Source organism: Diabrotica virgifera, chromosome 6 (assembly GCF_917563875.1).
Source record: "Diabrotica virgifera virgifera chromosome 6, PGI_DIABVI_V3a".
NCBI lineage: Eukaryota > Metazoa > Arthropoda > Insecta > Coleoptera > Chrysomelidae > Diabrotica > Diabrotica virgifera.
The window spans coordinates 250,498,668-250,517,616 of record NC_065448.1 but is presented as its reverse complement, the minus strand read 5'-3'; the positions used below and the strand labels follow the sequence as shown (position 1 = coordinate 250,517,616).

General features: G+C 32.5%; 1 protein-coding gene across 2 annotated transcripts in view; it reads left to right on the top strand.

Annotated features, from left to right (window-relative positions):
• LOC114338534 (adenomatous polyposis coli protein) overlaps window positions 1–18,949 on the top strand; it is a 216,516-nt gene that overhangs the window by 95,469 nt on the left and 102,098 nt on the right. For both annotated transcript variants that reach the window (XM_028289138.2, XM_050653906.1), the window contains one exon: window positions 14,293–14,370. In XM_028289138.2, the coding sequence (XP_028144939.1) occupies window positions 14,293–14,370 (78 nt within the window). The remainder of the gene's footprint in view (window positions 1–14,292; window positions 14,371–18,949) is intronic.

The following is an 18,949-nucleotide window of genomic DNA, read 5'->3' as shown; positions in this document are numbered from 1 at the left end:
AAGATAGAAGGGTTAAAATTCCGTGATCTTTGAAGTAACTTCTGCAGTGTGTTGTTCTTCTGAGGCCAAACAGATATCTTATAGCTCTTTTTTGTAATTTGAAAATAACATCGAATTGGGCAGCTGTACCAGAACCCCAAAAAGGAAGACCATAACGAAGATGTGACTCGAACAAAGAAAAATATGTTATTTTGGAAGATGCTAAATTGAGTTCATTCGAAACAGATCTTATGGCATAGCAGACTGAAGAGAGTTTCTTCCGTAACAAATCGATATGGAGGGACCATTTAAGGTTGCTGTCTAAAGAAATGCCAAGAAATTTTACAGAATCAACGGTACTGATCTGGCTGTTATTAAGAGGTAAGGGTTGAAGAGCTCCTTTATAAGACAATGCTACTGTTTTATCTACGTTAAACGAGAGTAAATTTGAGTCGGACCAGGTTTTTATTGTAAGTAGATCAGAAGTTATAGTAGCATGAAGAGTTGCAATATTTGAGTTGCTCCAAGTGATACTGGTATCATCAGCAAAAAGAAAGATGTTTCCATCGATTTTTAAATTAGTGATGTCATTAATAAAGATAAGGAAAAGTAGAGGACCCAATACTGAACCTTGTACATACAATGTTTTTGAGACTAGAGTCTTTATCATTTGCTCTAACCAGTTGTTTCCTATCTTCCAAGTAAGATTGGAACCAATCTAAAGAAATGCCTCGAATTCCGTAGAAATTTAGTTTTTTTATCAAAATGTTGTGATTTACACAATCAAAAGCTTTGGCATAGTCACAAAAAACGGTGGCAGTGTAAAGATTATTGTTCAGTGCTTGATAAACCTCATGTAGTACAGAAAACATGGCATCAGTGGTGCAATATTATTTAAAAAGCCGAACTGATTTTGTGATAAAATGTTGTTTTCAACTAGAAAATTACTTACTTGAATACTTGCAAAATAGCCCCAGAACCAAACAATGGTTGTGATTATAAATAAATCTACATTATGTTAAAATAAATTTAAAATGGCTAAACGCCGATGTTCAGGGATTAAACCTCTGGGAACATGGTGAAACTCTACCCGAGGACCCAATCAACCATCTTCGGTCAACGATGACTACTAAGTGTCAAAGCTGTGTAACATAAAAAAAAGTGTTGTGTGATTTGGTAGAATGCGATCTTACCCTTCAAAAAATATGTCACGTATTTCAGCACCTGTTTAATTGGAAGGATACTACACATGTGGCCTCCACATAAGTGGTCTGTAGCTTCTACATGATAGGTGTGAAATTTTAAACATTCTTGCTGTTGATTGGATAGGAAGAGTGGCATAATCTAGCCTCCATGCTAGGTACATACGGTACTTCCAATATTTAATATTTTATTTATTCAAGTGGACAATAAAGGTAAAACACAAACAACTTTTGTTTCTTACTTATTTATTTAAACAATAATGTGACATTTTACATAGAAATATGAGTAATTTGGATTAAATAAATGTTTACTTGTCGAATTTTTCCACCGTCTGCACACAACAGCTGAACGGAACCATTAGACCTAACAACAAAACGTGAAATAAAATGTGTATTTTAAAACTGTTGAATAAACAGTACCTACAATCAGAAAAACTTACCTTTAAAAAGGTACTCGATTATGAAATAACAAAAATATCAAAAAACACGACTGAATATTAGCTTTTTATGGTGACACAAACACATCACATAACCGACCATTGACCATATAAAATAAATGAACGACAACGAACGAACGAACACGAACACAGATTACAGATTCACAGATAGCGCAGGATTTGTCAAAAGTCATGTTCCACCAATCACAAGGCCGACATCAGCGCCTCTGACTAAATGGAAGGAAAATAAATACGATTACATGTTTTTTATTAGAGTGAGCGGGGCATGCTGTGTAAGGAAATGCTTGATGTGACATTGACAGTTGAGGAAGAAGGTAGTCGATTTTCAAGGAAATATAATAACAAAGTCATGATCCAAGACGAAGATATGGTAAAGATTTTAATATCTGAAAATGTCTGTTAATTAAATCTATTGTTTTTTAAAATTAAAAGAAAATGTGTTTTACAAAATAAAAATTATTTTAACTGTAGGTAACTACTAATTGACTGTATCAAATAAAATTAACCTGATCAAAAAATTCAAAATGAAAAAGTGAGCTGATTAGAAGTAATGACAGAAATAAAAATAAATAGGTGGTGATATAGAAGAAGTTTTAAATTTTGAAAAGGGATATTATTAGGTATATCAAGAAATTTACATGTCCACAGTATGTGTATTGATGGTTGTATAGGTAGAAGGGAAATTTTTTTATTTGGATGTAGGTGAAAATTAAAAACTTAAATAAATTAGAGTTAGGATATAGTCAATGTGATAGTAGAAAGTATGATTCAGGAAAGCAATTATTATGGAACAATTTTTATAAAATTGAGAAAATTCTTGTGACAAACTGGTGAATATGAATATATTAATAAAACAAAATTAAGAGAATGAATATTGTTATAATTTGATTACAAGAATGACTATTGAGTATAACTGTGATGACTGAAATAAAGTGATGGAATGTTAGGTGTGGAGGGAAAATATATTTGGAAAAGGTCAAAGACAAAAAGCAAAGGAGTGTGATGTAGGGTCAAAGCATAGGTGAAATGAGTGAAAGAGAAAGATTGGAGAAGTTGAGTATGAGGGTTGAACTGAATGAAGAAAAGAAATGAAAGAAGTGAGAAAAGGTACGGTAAATTAATTAGGTTTTGATTAAGAAGGGTTCATGTGGTTAGTAATGATTAGTGTGTGTAAAGGAGTTTGGAGCCAGTAAGGGAACGAAGAAGATAGTTGACAGTGGGTAAATAGGATAAAGAAGATAGCAGATAGGATAGGAAAAGGGAATGTATAACAAAGTAATAGGAATTATGAGAATAATTGACGGTGAATGGGGACAAAATTGCGGTTAAGGGATGTTTGTCGGTTGACACAATTGGGACTTTTCTTTAGGTCTTTGACAATTTCCAAATCCTCGTACAAGTCTAAACGGAGTGTATTTTTTTGTTGAATGTTGTGTATCTACTGGACCCCGTCAGGAATCTTAAGTTCATGTTTATTGACTTTTAAATGGTGCGAAAAGGCTGAAGTGGTATCTCTCTTACTGTGTTCTGCCGATCGGGTGGAAAGAGATCTGTAAGTTCTACCAATGTAGGTAGCATCGCAGTCTGAACAAGAGAGTCTGTATACCCCACTACGGCTCATGTAATGGATAGGGTCTTTGGTGTTAGTTAAGCTTTTATTGAGGGTGTTATTGACTTTAAATGAGATTTTGATGTTATCACAAGAATTAGAAATGATTTGTTTGACTCTTTCAGATAATTTGGAGTTATTAAACGGTAAGGAGGCATAAATTGGAGTAGTTGTGGAAGATGATGAAAAAGCGGATTGTTGAAGTAACTTAAGTTCTCTTTTCTGTTGAAGTTTATGGATCTGATGTCTGGGTCATAACCATTGTTAACTGCAATTTGTTTGATGATGTTCAGTTCTTTGTTAAATTCAGTTGTAGATAGAAGAATAGAGTTTAATCTATGTATAAAACTACGAAATGCAGAAAGTTTATGTGAGAGAGGATGGTTAGAAGTGGAATGGATAACGTGATCAGTCTGTGTAGGTTTACGGTAGATACCAAAGTTGAAGTGGTCATATACTCTGGTAATAGATATGTCCAGGAAGTTAATGGAGTTAGAAGATTCTAGTTCCATGGTAAAAGTGATTTTAGGATGGATTTGATTGATTTTATGAAGTAAGTTGTGAGCTGAGTCGGAGTTACCAGATATGAGGACTAAAATGTCATCTACATAACGAAACCAATGTAATATCTCTGGATTTTTTGTGATATGGTTGGATTCAAAATCTTTCCATTTCACTTACACAAAAAACATCAATCAGAAACTCTTGCATCCAAACTATCAATAAATTCAAAACTAAACTCTAATAACAATTCTTCTCTTTCCAACATCAATTCCTCTTCTACTTCCACGTCATCTTCATCTCTCGCTTTTCCCAATTTTTCATTTAACAAGTCTAAATCCCTTCTATCCACACTCAAATCTATTAAAAATAAGATCATAAACCAACACCTCATTTTTAGTAAAGCAGATAAGGGTAACTGCCTTGTTATTTTAGAACGAAACTGTTTTTCTATAATATTTTTACGACCAATACAAACTGAGATACGGCATGCTAAAGGTTAGCTTTTTCGTCAAATGCATAATTTGAAATATTCAAAGCCAGATAACGGGAAAACTTTGCATTTTTCCAGGAAAACTTACATGATGTTTTTTAAAGCATACAATAAAATCTTTCAAAAAAATAATAAAAAGTTTCTAGCATAAAAATTGAGCAATTTATGGTAAAAAATAAAGTCGGTACCTTTTCTCTTCGAAAAAACAGCGAAAATAACCCCCTACCTACCCTTATAACTAAAAATTGGTCTTCGCCTTTCTGTAATTCCTTTATATTTATACTATAAATACACCCAAGAAGTTTGACCTATTTAAAAGGCCTAACAGAGGACAGAGTTACCAACGAAGAAGTTCTACATAGAATGGGTAAAGAGCGCGAACTAGTCGTAACCATAAAACGTCGCAAACTGGAATACCTGGGCCATGTAATGCGCAATGAACAACGATATGACCTACTTCGGACCATACTTCAAGGTAAAGTGCATGGGAAAAGAGGTCCAGGACGAAGAAGAATATCCTGGCTGCATAACCTGCGAAAATGGTTTAACTTAACCACTACCGGACTTTTCAGGGCAGCAGTCAACAAAGTCAGAATAGCCATGTTAGTGTCCAACATCCGTAACGGATAGGCACCATAAGAAGAAGAAAAGGCCTAATTTTAGAATAATTGGAGTTTAAAGAAAAATTGATTTTTTGCAATTTTGAATTTTTTATCATTTTCTTCAAAATATCTCCGAAAATACTGGAGATACGAAAAAAATGATAAATTACTAAATTGTAGCATTTTTAATAGCTAAAATTTCCTAATGCATAGATTTTCATTACAGTGAACAGTTAGCGAGATATAGCTGTTTACAACATCTATTTACGAGCAAACATCCCCTTATTCGAGCCCTTTAAACCCACCTCAATTAAAAATTAAGGGATCTTACGGAATTTAATTTACACAGTATTATTACTCTTCAAAAATCCTACAAGACTGTAATTGAAAAAACTTTTTATCGACAAAAATGAAGGAGCTATGTTTATAAAACTAATTTTTTATGAAGTTATACTTCTTTACCGGCGATAGAGGGTGAATTTTTATATGGTAAAACCTAGCGACCGGGCGCATGTGCATTATAACTTTGTTCTGATTGGATGTTCAAATGACATGTCAAAAATTATTCAATATGGCGGCTGTGGCACAGCTGTAGTTAGATTATTTATGGTTGTTGCGTTTTAAAATTTGTGTGAAAAGAAACAACAAACAAAAGTTAGTTAATAGTTATACTGCCTTTTTAAATAGTTTTCATATACCTATATTTTTGGACTTTTGGACTATTTTGGACAAGGAAAACTCATTCTAATTTGGTAAGTAGTTTTTATTATAATCATATTGTAATTATACATTTGGATTAGGTTTAAATACATACATTTATTTTCTCAAGAATGCGGATTTTAGAGAGAAATCCCAAATTTAAATTATGATTTTTTGGCGTAGATTTATTTATCTAGTAGGTATGTAATGCTTTGATTTACATACTTAATTTGATTACCAACAAAAGTTCTACCAATCTTCATCTAATATATTGTTTTCTTACTGTTTTGTTATATTTTTATATTTTCTTCCACAAAATTTAAACTACATAATTTAATTTTCAAAACAACTGTCAAACAGTAAAACGTTCAGTTACCGTATTTTTCCACATGATAAATAATGTGAGATTGGACGAGTTAGTCTACGCTTCGATTACGAATCAAAGCGCCACGAAATTCACGGGTTCAATTCCCGATGCAAGTTTTATTTTTTTATTTTTTTATGCATGTTATGATTAAGTATATTTGTTATATAATTTTTTTTCTTCAGAAAATGCGTATTTAAAATTTTTGCCAACAATTATTATCGTTCAGAAATCATTTTTTCTTTGTGGCATTTTTCAATGTGTTTGTGTGCGTTTTATTCTTTTATTTTTTTTAATTTTTGGTATTGTCTTAAAAATCACATAATATGTAGTAGAAGTATAACTTCTTACGTGCGTACAAAGTACACACACATTCTTTTTTTTTTCGAAAAATTCGAATAGTCCCCTTATATGTAGAGCATTTTAAATGTACCTATATAATACCATAGAGCCGGTGTGTATACTGGATGACTAAAAAACTATTTGTATGTATATTTTTATATATTTTTAAATTCGTATTTTTTGTAAATAAATGTTTTTGTAATTTTACTTTTTTTCTGTATAGATCTATTAAATTGTCTACTTTTAAAAATTGCAATATTATTAAGGGTGGTGTTTAAGGGTTGAAATATTATGATATTATATCCTAAAGCATAAAACAATCATTATTTAACCCGTCAAAACCAAATTTTACCTATATTAAAGTTTACAATGTTTTTATATAATTTTTGACAATAAGGGTAGTTTACACCCCTAAAAATAATCAACGCCCTTTAGCATGGTATAGAATATGAAGTAAAGGGTAAGATGATCCTAACCCCAAATTTTTATGTAAATTGATGCAAGCCGAAATTAATCTTTTAGGATAAGCAAACTTTTCATAGCTAGTCCAACAAGGGTGGTTTTAAGGGTTGAAATATTGTGATATTATATCTTAAAGCACAAAACAATCATGTAACTAATAAGAAGCAAATGTTGACAATATTCAAGTTTAAAATGTTATTTTATAATTTTTTACAATTAGGCGTTTTCACCCTTAAAAAACCAAAAGCGTACAATGGCTCAATATAGAAAATGAACTAGAGGGTGAAATGAGCCTAATCCCAAATTTTTGTACAAATCCATGCTGGACGAAAAAATTGCGAGGTTTTGCCATTTTTCCAGCTTCATGTCCTCGACTAAATATATTATTAAAAAATCACTTTAACACTTTTCCTCTTTTCTCGATTGAGTATTAGTTTTTATTGTAGGTACATATAAATTATTACAATCACTGAATACATAACTAGTGAAAAAATTATCACATTTATTAACTGAATTAATAATTTGCAATTATACAAAAAATATCAGTTATCCAAGAACATTCAAAAGCCATCTCTTTAAGCTAGTTATGACATTGTCAAGTAGAATGACATTCTAGTAATATGTACATATCCATACCAGTGTGAATTTTACTACACGTAATTTGCCATGTAAACACAGAAAAGGTAGGGATAGCCGTAAAATATTTGTGAATTATGTACCCATAGCCTTAAATACAATGAATAAAATTTAGTCTGTATTATCTCAGATATTTTTTTTTATTTCACAGAAACAAATATCATCAACTCTGATTAAATTAAATTTAAAAAAAAATCTATGTGTCCATAAATGTGTGGGTCGGCACTGCCGACCCTGACCAGCCGCCACTGATTTGTTATTGTTTTGGAGTGTTGTGTAATTAAACTGGTTGTAAGTTTTTTTACCAGATTTGTTTAAACCCTTAAGTTTGGAAAGTAAAATGATTTCAAAACTCTGCAAAATCGTTACATTTCGAAGAATTTATATTTAACAATTCGAATTTTTATGTCCGGAGCAAATACACTATCTGATGTTCTCTAATGAGAGTGAAACTAGTAAGGGTGTTTATGACGCTCTCTGAAAGAACTGAAATATATGACGTCTCTTGATTTCGTTTTACGGCGCATTCTTTTTTAATTTATATGTATTTATATTATTGTTACTAACGAAAAGTAAAGAAGTCTTTAATCGGCTAAGCAGACTATATTATAGACCGACATTTTCACGGTTTATGAATACGATGGGAACGATCAAGGCTCATTATTCCGTAGTTGTGGCAATGACACACGAACACAGAGATACGTTTATTTAACAAGAAGAAAATGAATGTTTAATAAAAAAAATGTACTACTTTAAATTGAAGTTAAACTATAAGAGGATCATGTGGATGTGGTCATGGTTTATGGTTTCAACTTTGTAATAATGTGATTAGATTTTCTATGCATTGGCGTAACTAAATATTTTTCTATATCATCTAGAAAATTTTCTATCAGTCTATACTAGAACATATTCTGATATGTCAAGACGACTATTACAAAACCGCAAAAAATTCAACTGACTGACAGCCACAAAAGTAAACAAAGCAGAAACGTCAAACAAATTGTGCTTAAAATATGAAAACATACCGAATCGTCTTTTTTTGTACCTATCTCTTTTCAATGAACTGAGTCTAGATGGTTCATAAAAATAACATGTGTTGTTACTTAATAACAAACGGCAGCTGGTTTGTCATGAGTTTCATGCGTGGAAGAGAATGATGCTAGATAAAAAGTATGTGTTTTATCTCTTCAGGTATTAATGACGCACGGGTAAAGACTCGCGGACTCAACTGTAGTTTGTTTATTTTGAATGCATCTTTATTGTGATTTTAGTATAGTTCTATAGCTTGTATTCCTTGTGTAAAAACTGGTAGAAAGTAGATAAATATTTTCACAAACAAGGTTACATAGCATTTGCATTTGATTCATTATTTGCAATAATGCATAAAAGTTATGAACGCCTCTGAAATAGCGTGTGATGATCTTCGATTATAATAACCGATAAGTTAATTAGACTCATTGCAATTTTCTAGTGCGGTGCTTTTGCTTTTAATTACACTCAGGCAATATAGATTTAATTGAAATTAATGGTAAATACATTTTATTTTTAACAGTAAATATATAATTTAACGTTGAAAATAAAGTGCTTCGTTTACACTGCCAAATAATTAATCAACCATTTTCAATGGGAAATAAGCCACAATTTTACAAAAAAAAATGATTTTATTAACGTTTCGACGCCCAAGTCGGGTGTCGTTGGCAAAATACAAAATAATACTAAATTAAACAAAAATGTTGTTGCTAAGTAAAAAATTCTTCTAATAATTTATTTAATCTGACTCATTTATATCGGCAATTCAGACATGTATTATACATTTTAAAGTAGAAGACTTTAAAATGATATTGCCAATATTGATGAGTTGCGTTCGTGGGACGACTTTACTAAAAGATAGTTCATTTGATTACATGAAATTAACCCAACTCAAGAATATCCGCCACAAAAAATCATATCACGTGATCTGTCTTTAAAAAGACAACCAAATGCAACGGTGGCAGTAAAATTCTCGAGCTAGAGACTCCATAGTAAATCACGAGGGAAAACCAGGAAAACCTCGTGATACTTTCCCGACATCGTAAGTATTTGGGCTTACATTTAGTTTACTCTCAAATCTAATACCAAATTCCGACTTTAATGTACAGTGTGACCCATTTAGATTGGAAACACCTCTATAAAATTTGAAGTTGTTAACCGATTTTAACCAAATTTTTTTTAATGTCATGTAATAAAAGGTCTATTGCGGGACAAAATATGAAATATTTAGTTAAATTTTCAGGTATTCTACGATACTTTTTCTTCGTCGAAAATGGAGAATTTGTATGAGCGATTTTTTATTAAAAAAATTTCTACGCCACTGGATTTAGAGTGGCTTCAAATAGCTATGACAAAAATTTCATTAAAATATATTTATTAATAACGAAGTTATGACAACTTAAAATTTTAAAACTCACTAAGCTACGAGTCAAAAAAGAACACCCTGTATCAACAGATAACCATAAAACTAATTAATTTTCAAATAATTTTAATAATAAACCACTACTAGACAAAAAAATGTTTAAAATAAATTTAAAATGAAATTTTTGTCATAGCTATTTGAAGCCACTCTAAATCCAGTGGCGTAGAAATTTTTTTAATAAAAAATCGCTCATACAAATTCTCCATTTTCGACGAAGAAAAGGTATCTTGTTAATTATTAATATTAAAATTATTTGAAAAATAATTAGTTTTATGGTTATCTGTTGATACAGGGTGTTCTTTTTTGACTCGTAGCTTAGTGAGTTTTAAAATTTTAAGTTGTCATAACTTCGTTATTAATAAATATATTTTAATGAAATTTTTGTCATAGCTATTTGAAGCCACTCTAAATCCAGTGGCGTAGAAATTTTTTTAATAAAAAAATCGCTCATACAAATTCTCCATTTTCGACGAAGAAAAAGTATCGTAGAATGCCCTGAAAATTTAACTAAATATTTCATATTTTGTCCCGCAATAGACCTTTTATTACATGACATTAAAAAAAAATTTGTTAAAATCGGTTATCAACTTAAAATTTTATAGAGGTGTTTCCAATCTAAATGGGTCACACTGTATATGTGCTATTTTAAATTATAAATAATATTAATAATACATAGATATTATATACATAATACTAAAATATACAATATGTACAAACTTGATATGTTACTGACTTACTAATCGTGGTATTTTCTTTCTATTGACTTCCTCTTTTAGTATGGGTAACCACATCCTACTGCATTCTACCGAGGAATTTGAAGTTATTTCCTTGTGGCATAAAAATAGCTTCAGAACAACCAAATAATTAATTAACAAGGCTATAGACTTATAGACGAAAGATGAGGCATTCATTAATGCGTGATAAAAAAATACGATGGTCTAATCTCTCAAGATCATTTGTTAATCATCTTGCGGAGGCGGAGGTATCCCAAAGAGGATGCACGTCAAAGAGTAATCAATGGTGCGTTTATCGGTATCATAGCAACTATTATGTTGCTATCTAGAGTCCCTAATGTAAGGGTCTGCCCCTCAGGACTAGCAACGCACGTGATGTGGGGAGTCATATGTTGTATGACGTAAAATCTAGGAATATTTTAAACATCATACGTAATTTTATATAAACAAGTAAATTTTCTACAACTTTACATTTAAAGTGTTTTCACCCCTATATTTCGGTGGCTGAAGCATGTAAAACCTGTTAGTATCCTATTTTTCTAAATAACTTTTTTTGGTATCTCCTATAAACTATAATGACGTTTATATCGAATTTTCTCACAAAATTTGATCCCCCCTGATTAGCATCAACATAATATTCGATCTTAACAAAAAATGCACAAGGAGATAAAAGAAACAACATGTGTGTAAATATTTTCTTTTCTCCTTTATATAGATCTCAATCTCAATAATACATTTTATTTTAAAATAAAATCATCAATGTTTAATAAGCATTTCGGTTCTGATAATGACATTTCCACAAAGAGCTCTTAAATCACGAAACAAAGACACTAAAATATAGAACACACAGCTGCAAGATGTGTTTAAAAATAGACTGTAACATTAGAACTACTAGGTAATTTGAGTTCTCTCTATCGGAACCACTAAAACTGAAGAATATAAAGGAAACCCTACAGCGGATATTGGTTTTAATGATTAGTAGTTGTATTTTAAATAGGTCATAAAGGGTGGAAGCGTTGAGTATGTAAAAAATATTATAGTCACGTCAAAAAATTATTTTTGTTTAATTATGCCATCGTCAGTTGTTGATAGTTTAATACAGCCCCTGACCCCTGAGAGATAAATTTATATACTATCACTTTATAAACAAAAACACACTAAGCTTTCACACACTAAGTGCCATAAAGACATTCAAAACTTATCGTTATTAAAGTATTCTTATTTGTCTAATAAAGAAAAATAAAAAAAATTAAATTCTTGGGGATAGCCCCCAGGGCCCCCTCTCTGGATCCGCCCTTGATATTACGTCACAGCTCGCAGCGCCTTAAAATCCGACAACATTTTTATTTTATTGGGGACATTCAGTATTCCAGTATTCAGCAACATAGGAACTTCATCTTATTTTAACTGTCACTAGTGGTAAAAAGTACTAGTTTTACTAAGTACATAATTATAAAACAAATGCTCTATAATCAGTCGGCATTTTAATATTGAAACCGACAGTTTAATTTTATAATTTCGTAAAGTCATAATTGTTTAGATATGCCCCCTTAGTTTTATGCCAATATCATCATCATCATCATCATACAACCTCTTCTGTCCACTGCTGGACATAGGTCTCTCCCATTCTTCGCCACTCTTCACGGTTCTGTGCTTCTTGTTGCCATTTCTTGGATATTCGTTTAATGTCGTCCATCCAGCGTGTTGGTGGTCGTCCTCTGCTGCGTTTGTCTTCTCTTGGGCGCCAGTCAATTAGTTTTCTGGTCCATCGTGAGTCTTTCAGTCGCGCTATGTGACCTGCCCAATTCCATTTCAGCTTGGCTATACGTTCAACGACATCAGTGATACCTGTTCTTTCCTTAAGTCTTGGTTCCTTATTTTGTCTTTTTTTGTCACGCCGAGAATCGATCTTTCCATGCGCCTTTGTGCCACTCGCATTTTTAGTGCTGTTGTTTTTGTGAGCGTGAGAGTTTCTGCTCCGTATGTCATAATAGGAAGAACGCATTGGTCAAATGTCTTCCGTTTCATAGCTGTCGGGATGTTGCTCTTAAAGATGTCTCTTAGTGATCCATACGCCGCCCAAGCAAGTGTTATTCGTCGTTGAAATTCGCAGGTCTGATTGTCCTTGCCTATTCTGACTTCATGACCGAGATATATGTACTTTTCTGTCAATTCTACCACTTGATTTTGGATGGTTAGGTGTTCGCTGGGAACTAAATTTGTCATAAATTTGGTCTTACTGATGTTCATTTTTAGACCTATTGTTGAAGACACGTTTTCTAATTCTAGTAGCATTTGTTGTGCTTCACCCAGATCTTCGGTAATAAGTACTATATCGTCGGCAAAACGCAGATGATTGAGCATTTCTCCATCTATCTTTATTCCTCTATTTTCCCACTTTAGCATTTTAAAGGCGTATTCGAGGACCGCTATAAATAATTTAGGTGAGAGAGTGTCGCCCTGTCTCACACCTCGCTTGATATGAATTTCTCTGGTAGTATCATGTAGTTTTACACGCATTGTGGCGTTTTGGTATAATGTTTGCACTAACTTTGTAAACCGGTAATCTATTCTACTATTGTTCAGAGCAGTTATAATGCTGTCTAATTCCACAGTGTCGAAGGCTTTGTGAAAGTCTACGAAGATAAGTACCAGTGGTTTGTTATATTCTATCGACTTTTCTATTAAGGTTTTTACTGTTTGTAGGTGATCGTTCGTTCCGAATTTTGAGCGGAATCCAGCTTGTTCTCGGGGTTGGTAGAAATCTAACTTTTTTTCTAGTCTTGTCGTAATTATTCGGGTAAACATTTTATAGATGTGGTTCAATAAGCTGATTGGTCTATAGTTTTCTAGGTGCGCCTTGTCTCCTTTCTTGTGTAGTAAAATTGTTACTGCATTGTTCCATGTTTCCGGTATGCAACAATCTGTTAGACAAAGGTTAAACAAAATTTTTATTTGGTTGAGAAGGACACGTCCACCCATCTTTATAGCTTCTATTACGACTCCATCTTCTCCTGGCGCTTTGTTGTTTTTCATCCTTTTCATTGCGTCCTGGATTTCGCTTAGTGTGATCTCTGGCATGAGCTCTGAACCCTGGTTGATAACTTTGCGTGATGCAGCGGCTTCTAAATTCTTTTGGTCTTCTCTTTGGCTTGTATATAGTTCTTGATAGAAGTCTTCAACTATGTGTAGTAGTTCTTCTCTATTTGATGTGGGGACTCCTTCTTTGTTCTTTAGTTTGTGTATTTCGCATTTTCCATTGTTTAGCCGCCTTCTCAGGACTTTCAGACTTTTATTCTCTTCTATAGTCCGCTGGACTTTTTCATTCTTAAATTTCCTTAAATCTTTCCTTATAGCTTTTGATACTTCTTTGTTTATTTTTCGCAGTTCTTCTTCGTCAGTGCTTTCGTTTTCTTTGATTTTTCTTCTAGTTTCCATTAGTTGCTTTGTTTCAATGGTTATTTTTTCGTCTTGGCTTCTTTTAGGACAGCATTTTACTTGAGCCTCTCGAATAGCTTCTACGATATTTTCGTTTAGGGCATCTACATTATTCATGCATTCATTTTGTTGTAGGATTTTATTGATATTGCCTTGGTATTCATTTAAATTCGTTGGGTCAATCCATATTGGGTTGGCTTTCTTCCTAATCATTTTGGATCTTTCTGTTATTAAGTCTAATTTTAGTCTAATTTTATGCCAATATATTACACATATAATGATGTGAATAATCTCAACTAATATAGATATACTTTTTTTCAGAATGATGGATCTTCTGAACCTCTAGATTACACAATGGATACACTACTTCTAGGACGACATAACGCAACATCACCAAATGTATGTAGTACATTTATGTTTAAATAACTAATTTCTTTTTTTTGTAATCGTTTCCCTTTTTGCCTTGCTTTCAATGAGTTAGACAACAACCTTTTAAATCTGTTACTAGTTGACCCGGCAAACTTCGTACCGCCTTAGATTAATAATTAATGTTCTGAAAGAGGTCTGAAAATGTTCTGAATTGGACATATTTTATTCAATCCATTGGGATTTTTTAAGTTTTAATAAATATACCAATTTACATAGAAGTGGTTTTACTTCTTGTTAGAGTTTTTTAATTAATGTTCTGTTAAATAAAGTAACCATTTACTCAGTGGGTTGCAATCCTGTCTATTATTTTTATTGCAGTACCTTGTGATATACTATATTTTTCGTTGTGTTGCAGGCGTGAGAATGGATAAACTGGGTTGCCTACAAGTCAACATACTACGTCAACTTGAACATTAAATAAACAACTATTTTCTATTCTATATTCAGTCTACAAACATTCAAGGATTTGCTTTGTTCGTATGGCATATCCGTTGATATCATCTGAATTCTCGGAATGAGAACTTCCTCGTCCTTAAATATGCCTTTGGATATCGTCTTGTGTATTTTGGGAAGGTTGAAATCGAGGTTTTTTGAATGGACAATGCCCATTCTTCTTCTTCAGGTGCCATCTCCGCTACAGAGGTTGGCAATCATCATAGCTATTTTAATTTTTGAGGCAGTAGCTCTAAATAGTTGTTTTGAGCTGCATCCAAACCATTCTCTCAAGTTCTTCAGCCATGAAATTCGTCTTCTTCCGATGCTTCTTCTGCCATCTATATTTCCTTGCATTATGAGTCGCAGGATGCCATACTTCTCGCCCCGCATCACATGTACTAGATATTGTAGCTTTCTTTCTTTAATTGTAAGTTCAACTTCCTTCTCTTTACCTAATCTTCTCAGTACTTCGTTGTTCGTAACTCTATCTACCCAGGAAACACTCATAATTCTTCTATAGGTCCACATTTCAAAGACGTTAAGTCGTCTCATTGTTTCTACAATTAAAGTCCATGATTACACTCCATAGTATAGTACACTGTATACGTAACATTTTGTTAGGCGTACTTTAAGAGCTAATGTTAAATTTTCGCTACATAGGACCTTTTTCATTTTCATAAAATTAGAACGTGCTTTTTCGATTCTGACTTTGATTTCTGCAGTGTAGTCATTATTTTCTGTTGTAAATAAGTGTTCCTAGGTAAGTGTACTTTTTTACTCTTTCGATCTGCTGACCCTCTACTATCAAGATTTCGTTAGTATTATGGTTGTTTTTACTAATTTTCATAAACTTCGTCTATTTGATATTGAGAGAGAGTCCATACTCCCTACTACACCTTACTATTTTACTCATGAGTCTTTGCAGGTCTTGTAAACTGTCGGCTATTATTGCTGTATCATTTGCATATCTGATATTGTTAACTAAGACTCCATTTACTCTTATGCCGACTGTTTCATCTTCCAGAGTTTCTCGCATTACCTCTTCAGAATAAGCGTTAAATAATAGAGGTGATAGCATGCAGCCTTGCCGGACTCCTCTCTTTATTTCCATTTCTTCAGATGTTTCTTTTTCAATTCTTACTATTGCTCGCTGATTGTAATAGAGGTGTGTTATTAGTCTTTATCAAACGCTTTATTGTAGTCTATAAAACAAAGGTTAAGAGGACGGTTAACGTCCAAACATCTCTGCCCATACAAGCTTCAAAAGATTAGTAAAAAAAAGACATCTCTCATCATCTAACTTGCTAGATCTTAAACATGCTTGGATTGAATAGTCGGTTGAATTTAACAACTTTTTATTGACGATCTAAAGGCACTTATCTACTATGTTCTTGCTCCGCGCTCCTGCAACTGCTCCACATACTACAGTGGATACGTTGGCGCTCCCGGACCGTGGAACAGTGCGCGCCGGCTCGGTGCTCCAATCGGTGGCGGTTTCTATGTAGAGGAGCGCATGCTGTATCGATTAGAGCAGTTGCACCGAGCACCAACATAGTGGATACGTGCCTTAATAACAAGGATACTCAGACCAAAAATGCAAAAATTTTTGACAGCAAGAGTCGGTAGCACTAAATATTGAATGTTGTTATACTTTGAAAAATGTGTTACACCTCAAGCAAATGTTCTAGACCTAAATTGCCTGATTTTCCTGTTACCCTAAATTTTTTCATAAGTTTATATCCAAAATATTTCAGAAACACATCGTTGACTCCCAGACTATAACATACTGATGCCTAGTAAAATATTCAAATTTTTATTACTATGGCTAACTCCATTCGTAATAAAACAGCTTCAATTTGCATTTGCCTTTCTAGGTTTGCCATTATCCTTGAATTCCTAACTGAAAATTTCCCCATTTCATGCATTTTTGATAATTATTTCCTCTGAAAGGTACATTAGGCACCAAACAACCAAAAAGGATTTTCTCGTTTTAAATTTGCCACTTCCCATTTTTGCATTTCACATCAGCTCTCTGGAGATTACAGAAAAATGTAGTAGGAAGTTTTTCTGTTAAATTAGTTTTGCTTTTAGGATCATTTAACAAATAATAATTTTAAATCCAGTGATTTTTAGTTTTACATATACAGGGTGTAACGAAAATACAGGTCATAAATTAAATCACATATTCTGAGACCAAAAATAGTTCGAATAAACCTAATTTACCTTAGTACAAATATGCACATAAAAAAAGTTACAGCTCTTTGAAGTTACAAAATAAAAATCGATTTTTTCGAATATATCGAAAACTATTAGAGATTTTTTATTGAAAATGGACATGTGGCATTCTTATGGCAGGAACATCTTAAAAAAGAATTATAGTGAAATTTGTGCACCCCATAAAAATGTTATGGGGGTTTTGTTCCCTTAAACTCCCCCAAACTTTTGTGTACCTTCCAATTAAATTATTATTGTGGTACCATTAGTTCAATTCAATATTTCTATAACTTTTTTGCCTCTTAGTATTTTTTCGATAAGGCAGTTTTTATCGAGTTGCGGCTTCTTTTTTAATATGTTTACATAAAAATTTTATGGGGGTTTTGTTCCTTTAAACCCCCCAAATGTTTGTGTATGTTCCAATTAAACTTTTACTGCGGTACCATTAATTAAACACAGTGTTTTTATAACTTTTTTGCCTCTGTATTTTTTCGAGAAGGCACTTTTTATCAAGATATTACTTCTTTTTTAATATGGTTCAAAATATACCTAAAAATGTAAATCATAAATAAATTTTTATATTATTACCAAGTCTCCATAATCGTACTTAGCCATATACAAATATGTGGTGGATTTGACAGATATTCAAAATATCTCGATAAAAACTGACTTTTGGAAAAAGTACTAAGAGGCAAAAAAGTTTTTAAAATATTGTATTTAGCTAATGGTACTACAATAATAATTAAATTGGAACGTACACAAAAGTTTGGGGGGGTATAAAGGAACAAAACCCCCATAAAATTTTTATGGGGTGTCCAAATTTCACTATAATGTTTTCTTAAGATACTACTACCATAAGAATGCCACATGTCTATTTTCAAAAAAAAGATCTCTAATAGTTTTCGATATATTGGAAAAAATCGATTTGTATTTTGTAACTTCAAAGGGCTGTAACTTTTTTTATGTGCACATTTGTACTAAGGTAAGTTAGGTGCAATCGAACTATTTTGGGTCCCGGAATATGTGATTAAATTTATGACCTGTATTTTTGTTACACCCTGTATATAATTTCAAAATAAAATAGTTCAAGGAAAATTCACCCTGTCTTTAGATTCGCAGTAGGCGGCGTTTAAAATTTAAATTTCAGTTGACTATCTTAAAAATGTGCACCATCAACCTGTATGACTGTGCAAAATTTTCAACTTTGTATTTATTTTGATAGCCGAAATATAGGGGTGTTTTATTCTTAAATGCGACACACTGTATAAATCATGGGATTCTGCCTGTATACCTATGCAAGATGGGCTTCCCTAATTGCATTTCTCCATACGGTTTTCTATCTAGGGTCATATCAATATCCTTTACCGACACGTCCTGCATAGGCCACGGTTCCCAGGAAGGGGGGTTATCGTGGGAGGTCTTGTCACTGGGAATTTTCCGGCGTCTACTTATTTTTTAATGATTCTTTAGTCAAAATTCACTGAGAGCGAAATCGCAGCACGTTCTTTTTTTAACTAAGCGTGAAATGCATTTTTTCTGCACAAATCTCTACTATTCCTTAAATATTTTACATCGTTTGAAATTTACATTGTATTACCAATATTTTGTTTCTTTCAAAAACTATCAGAAGTAGTTTTGAGGACATTAACACATTAGCCTGAATTTTTTCAGATTTTTATGACTACTCTAAGACCACTTTTTGAGGCTTTGAAAATTATTTTTTCACTTTTTTGACACTTTTAAACACTTTTGAGATAGTGCTCTTTTTCCGGGTGTGAGTATATAAATATGCTTTATTCAATTTAATGATACTTTTAGTATTATAAAGACAAAATACAAGCTTAAATTATGCGCCAATATAAAAAATTAACTAATATATTATAAGAGAGACGTATTTTTG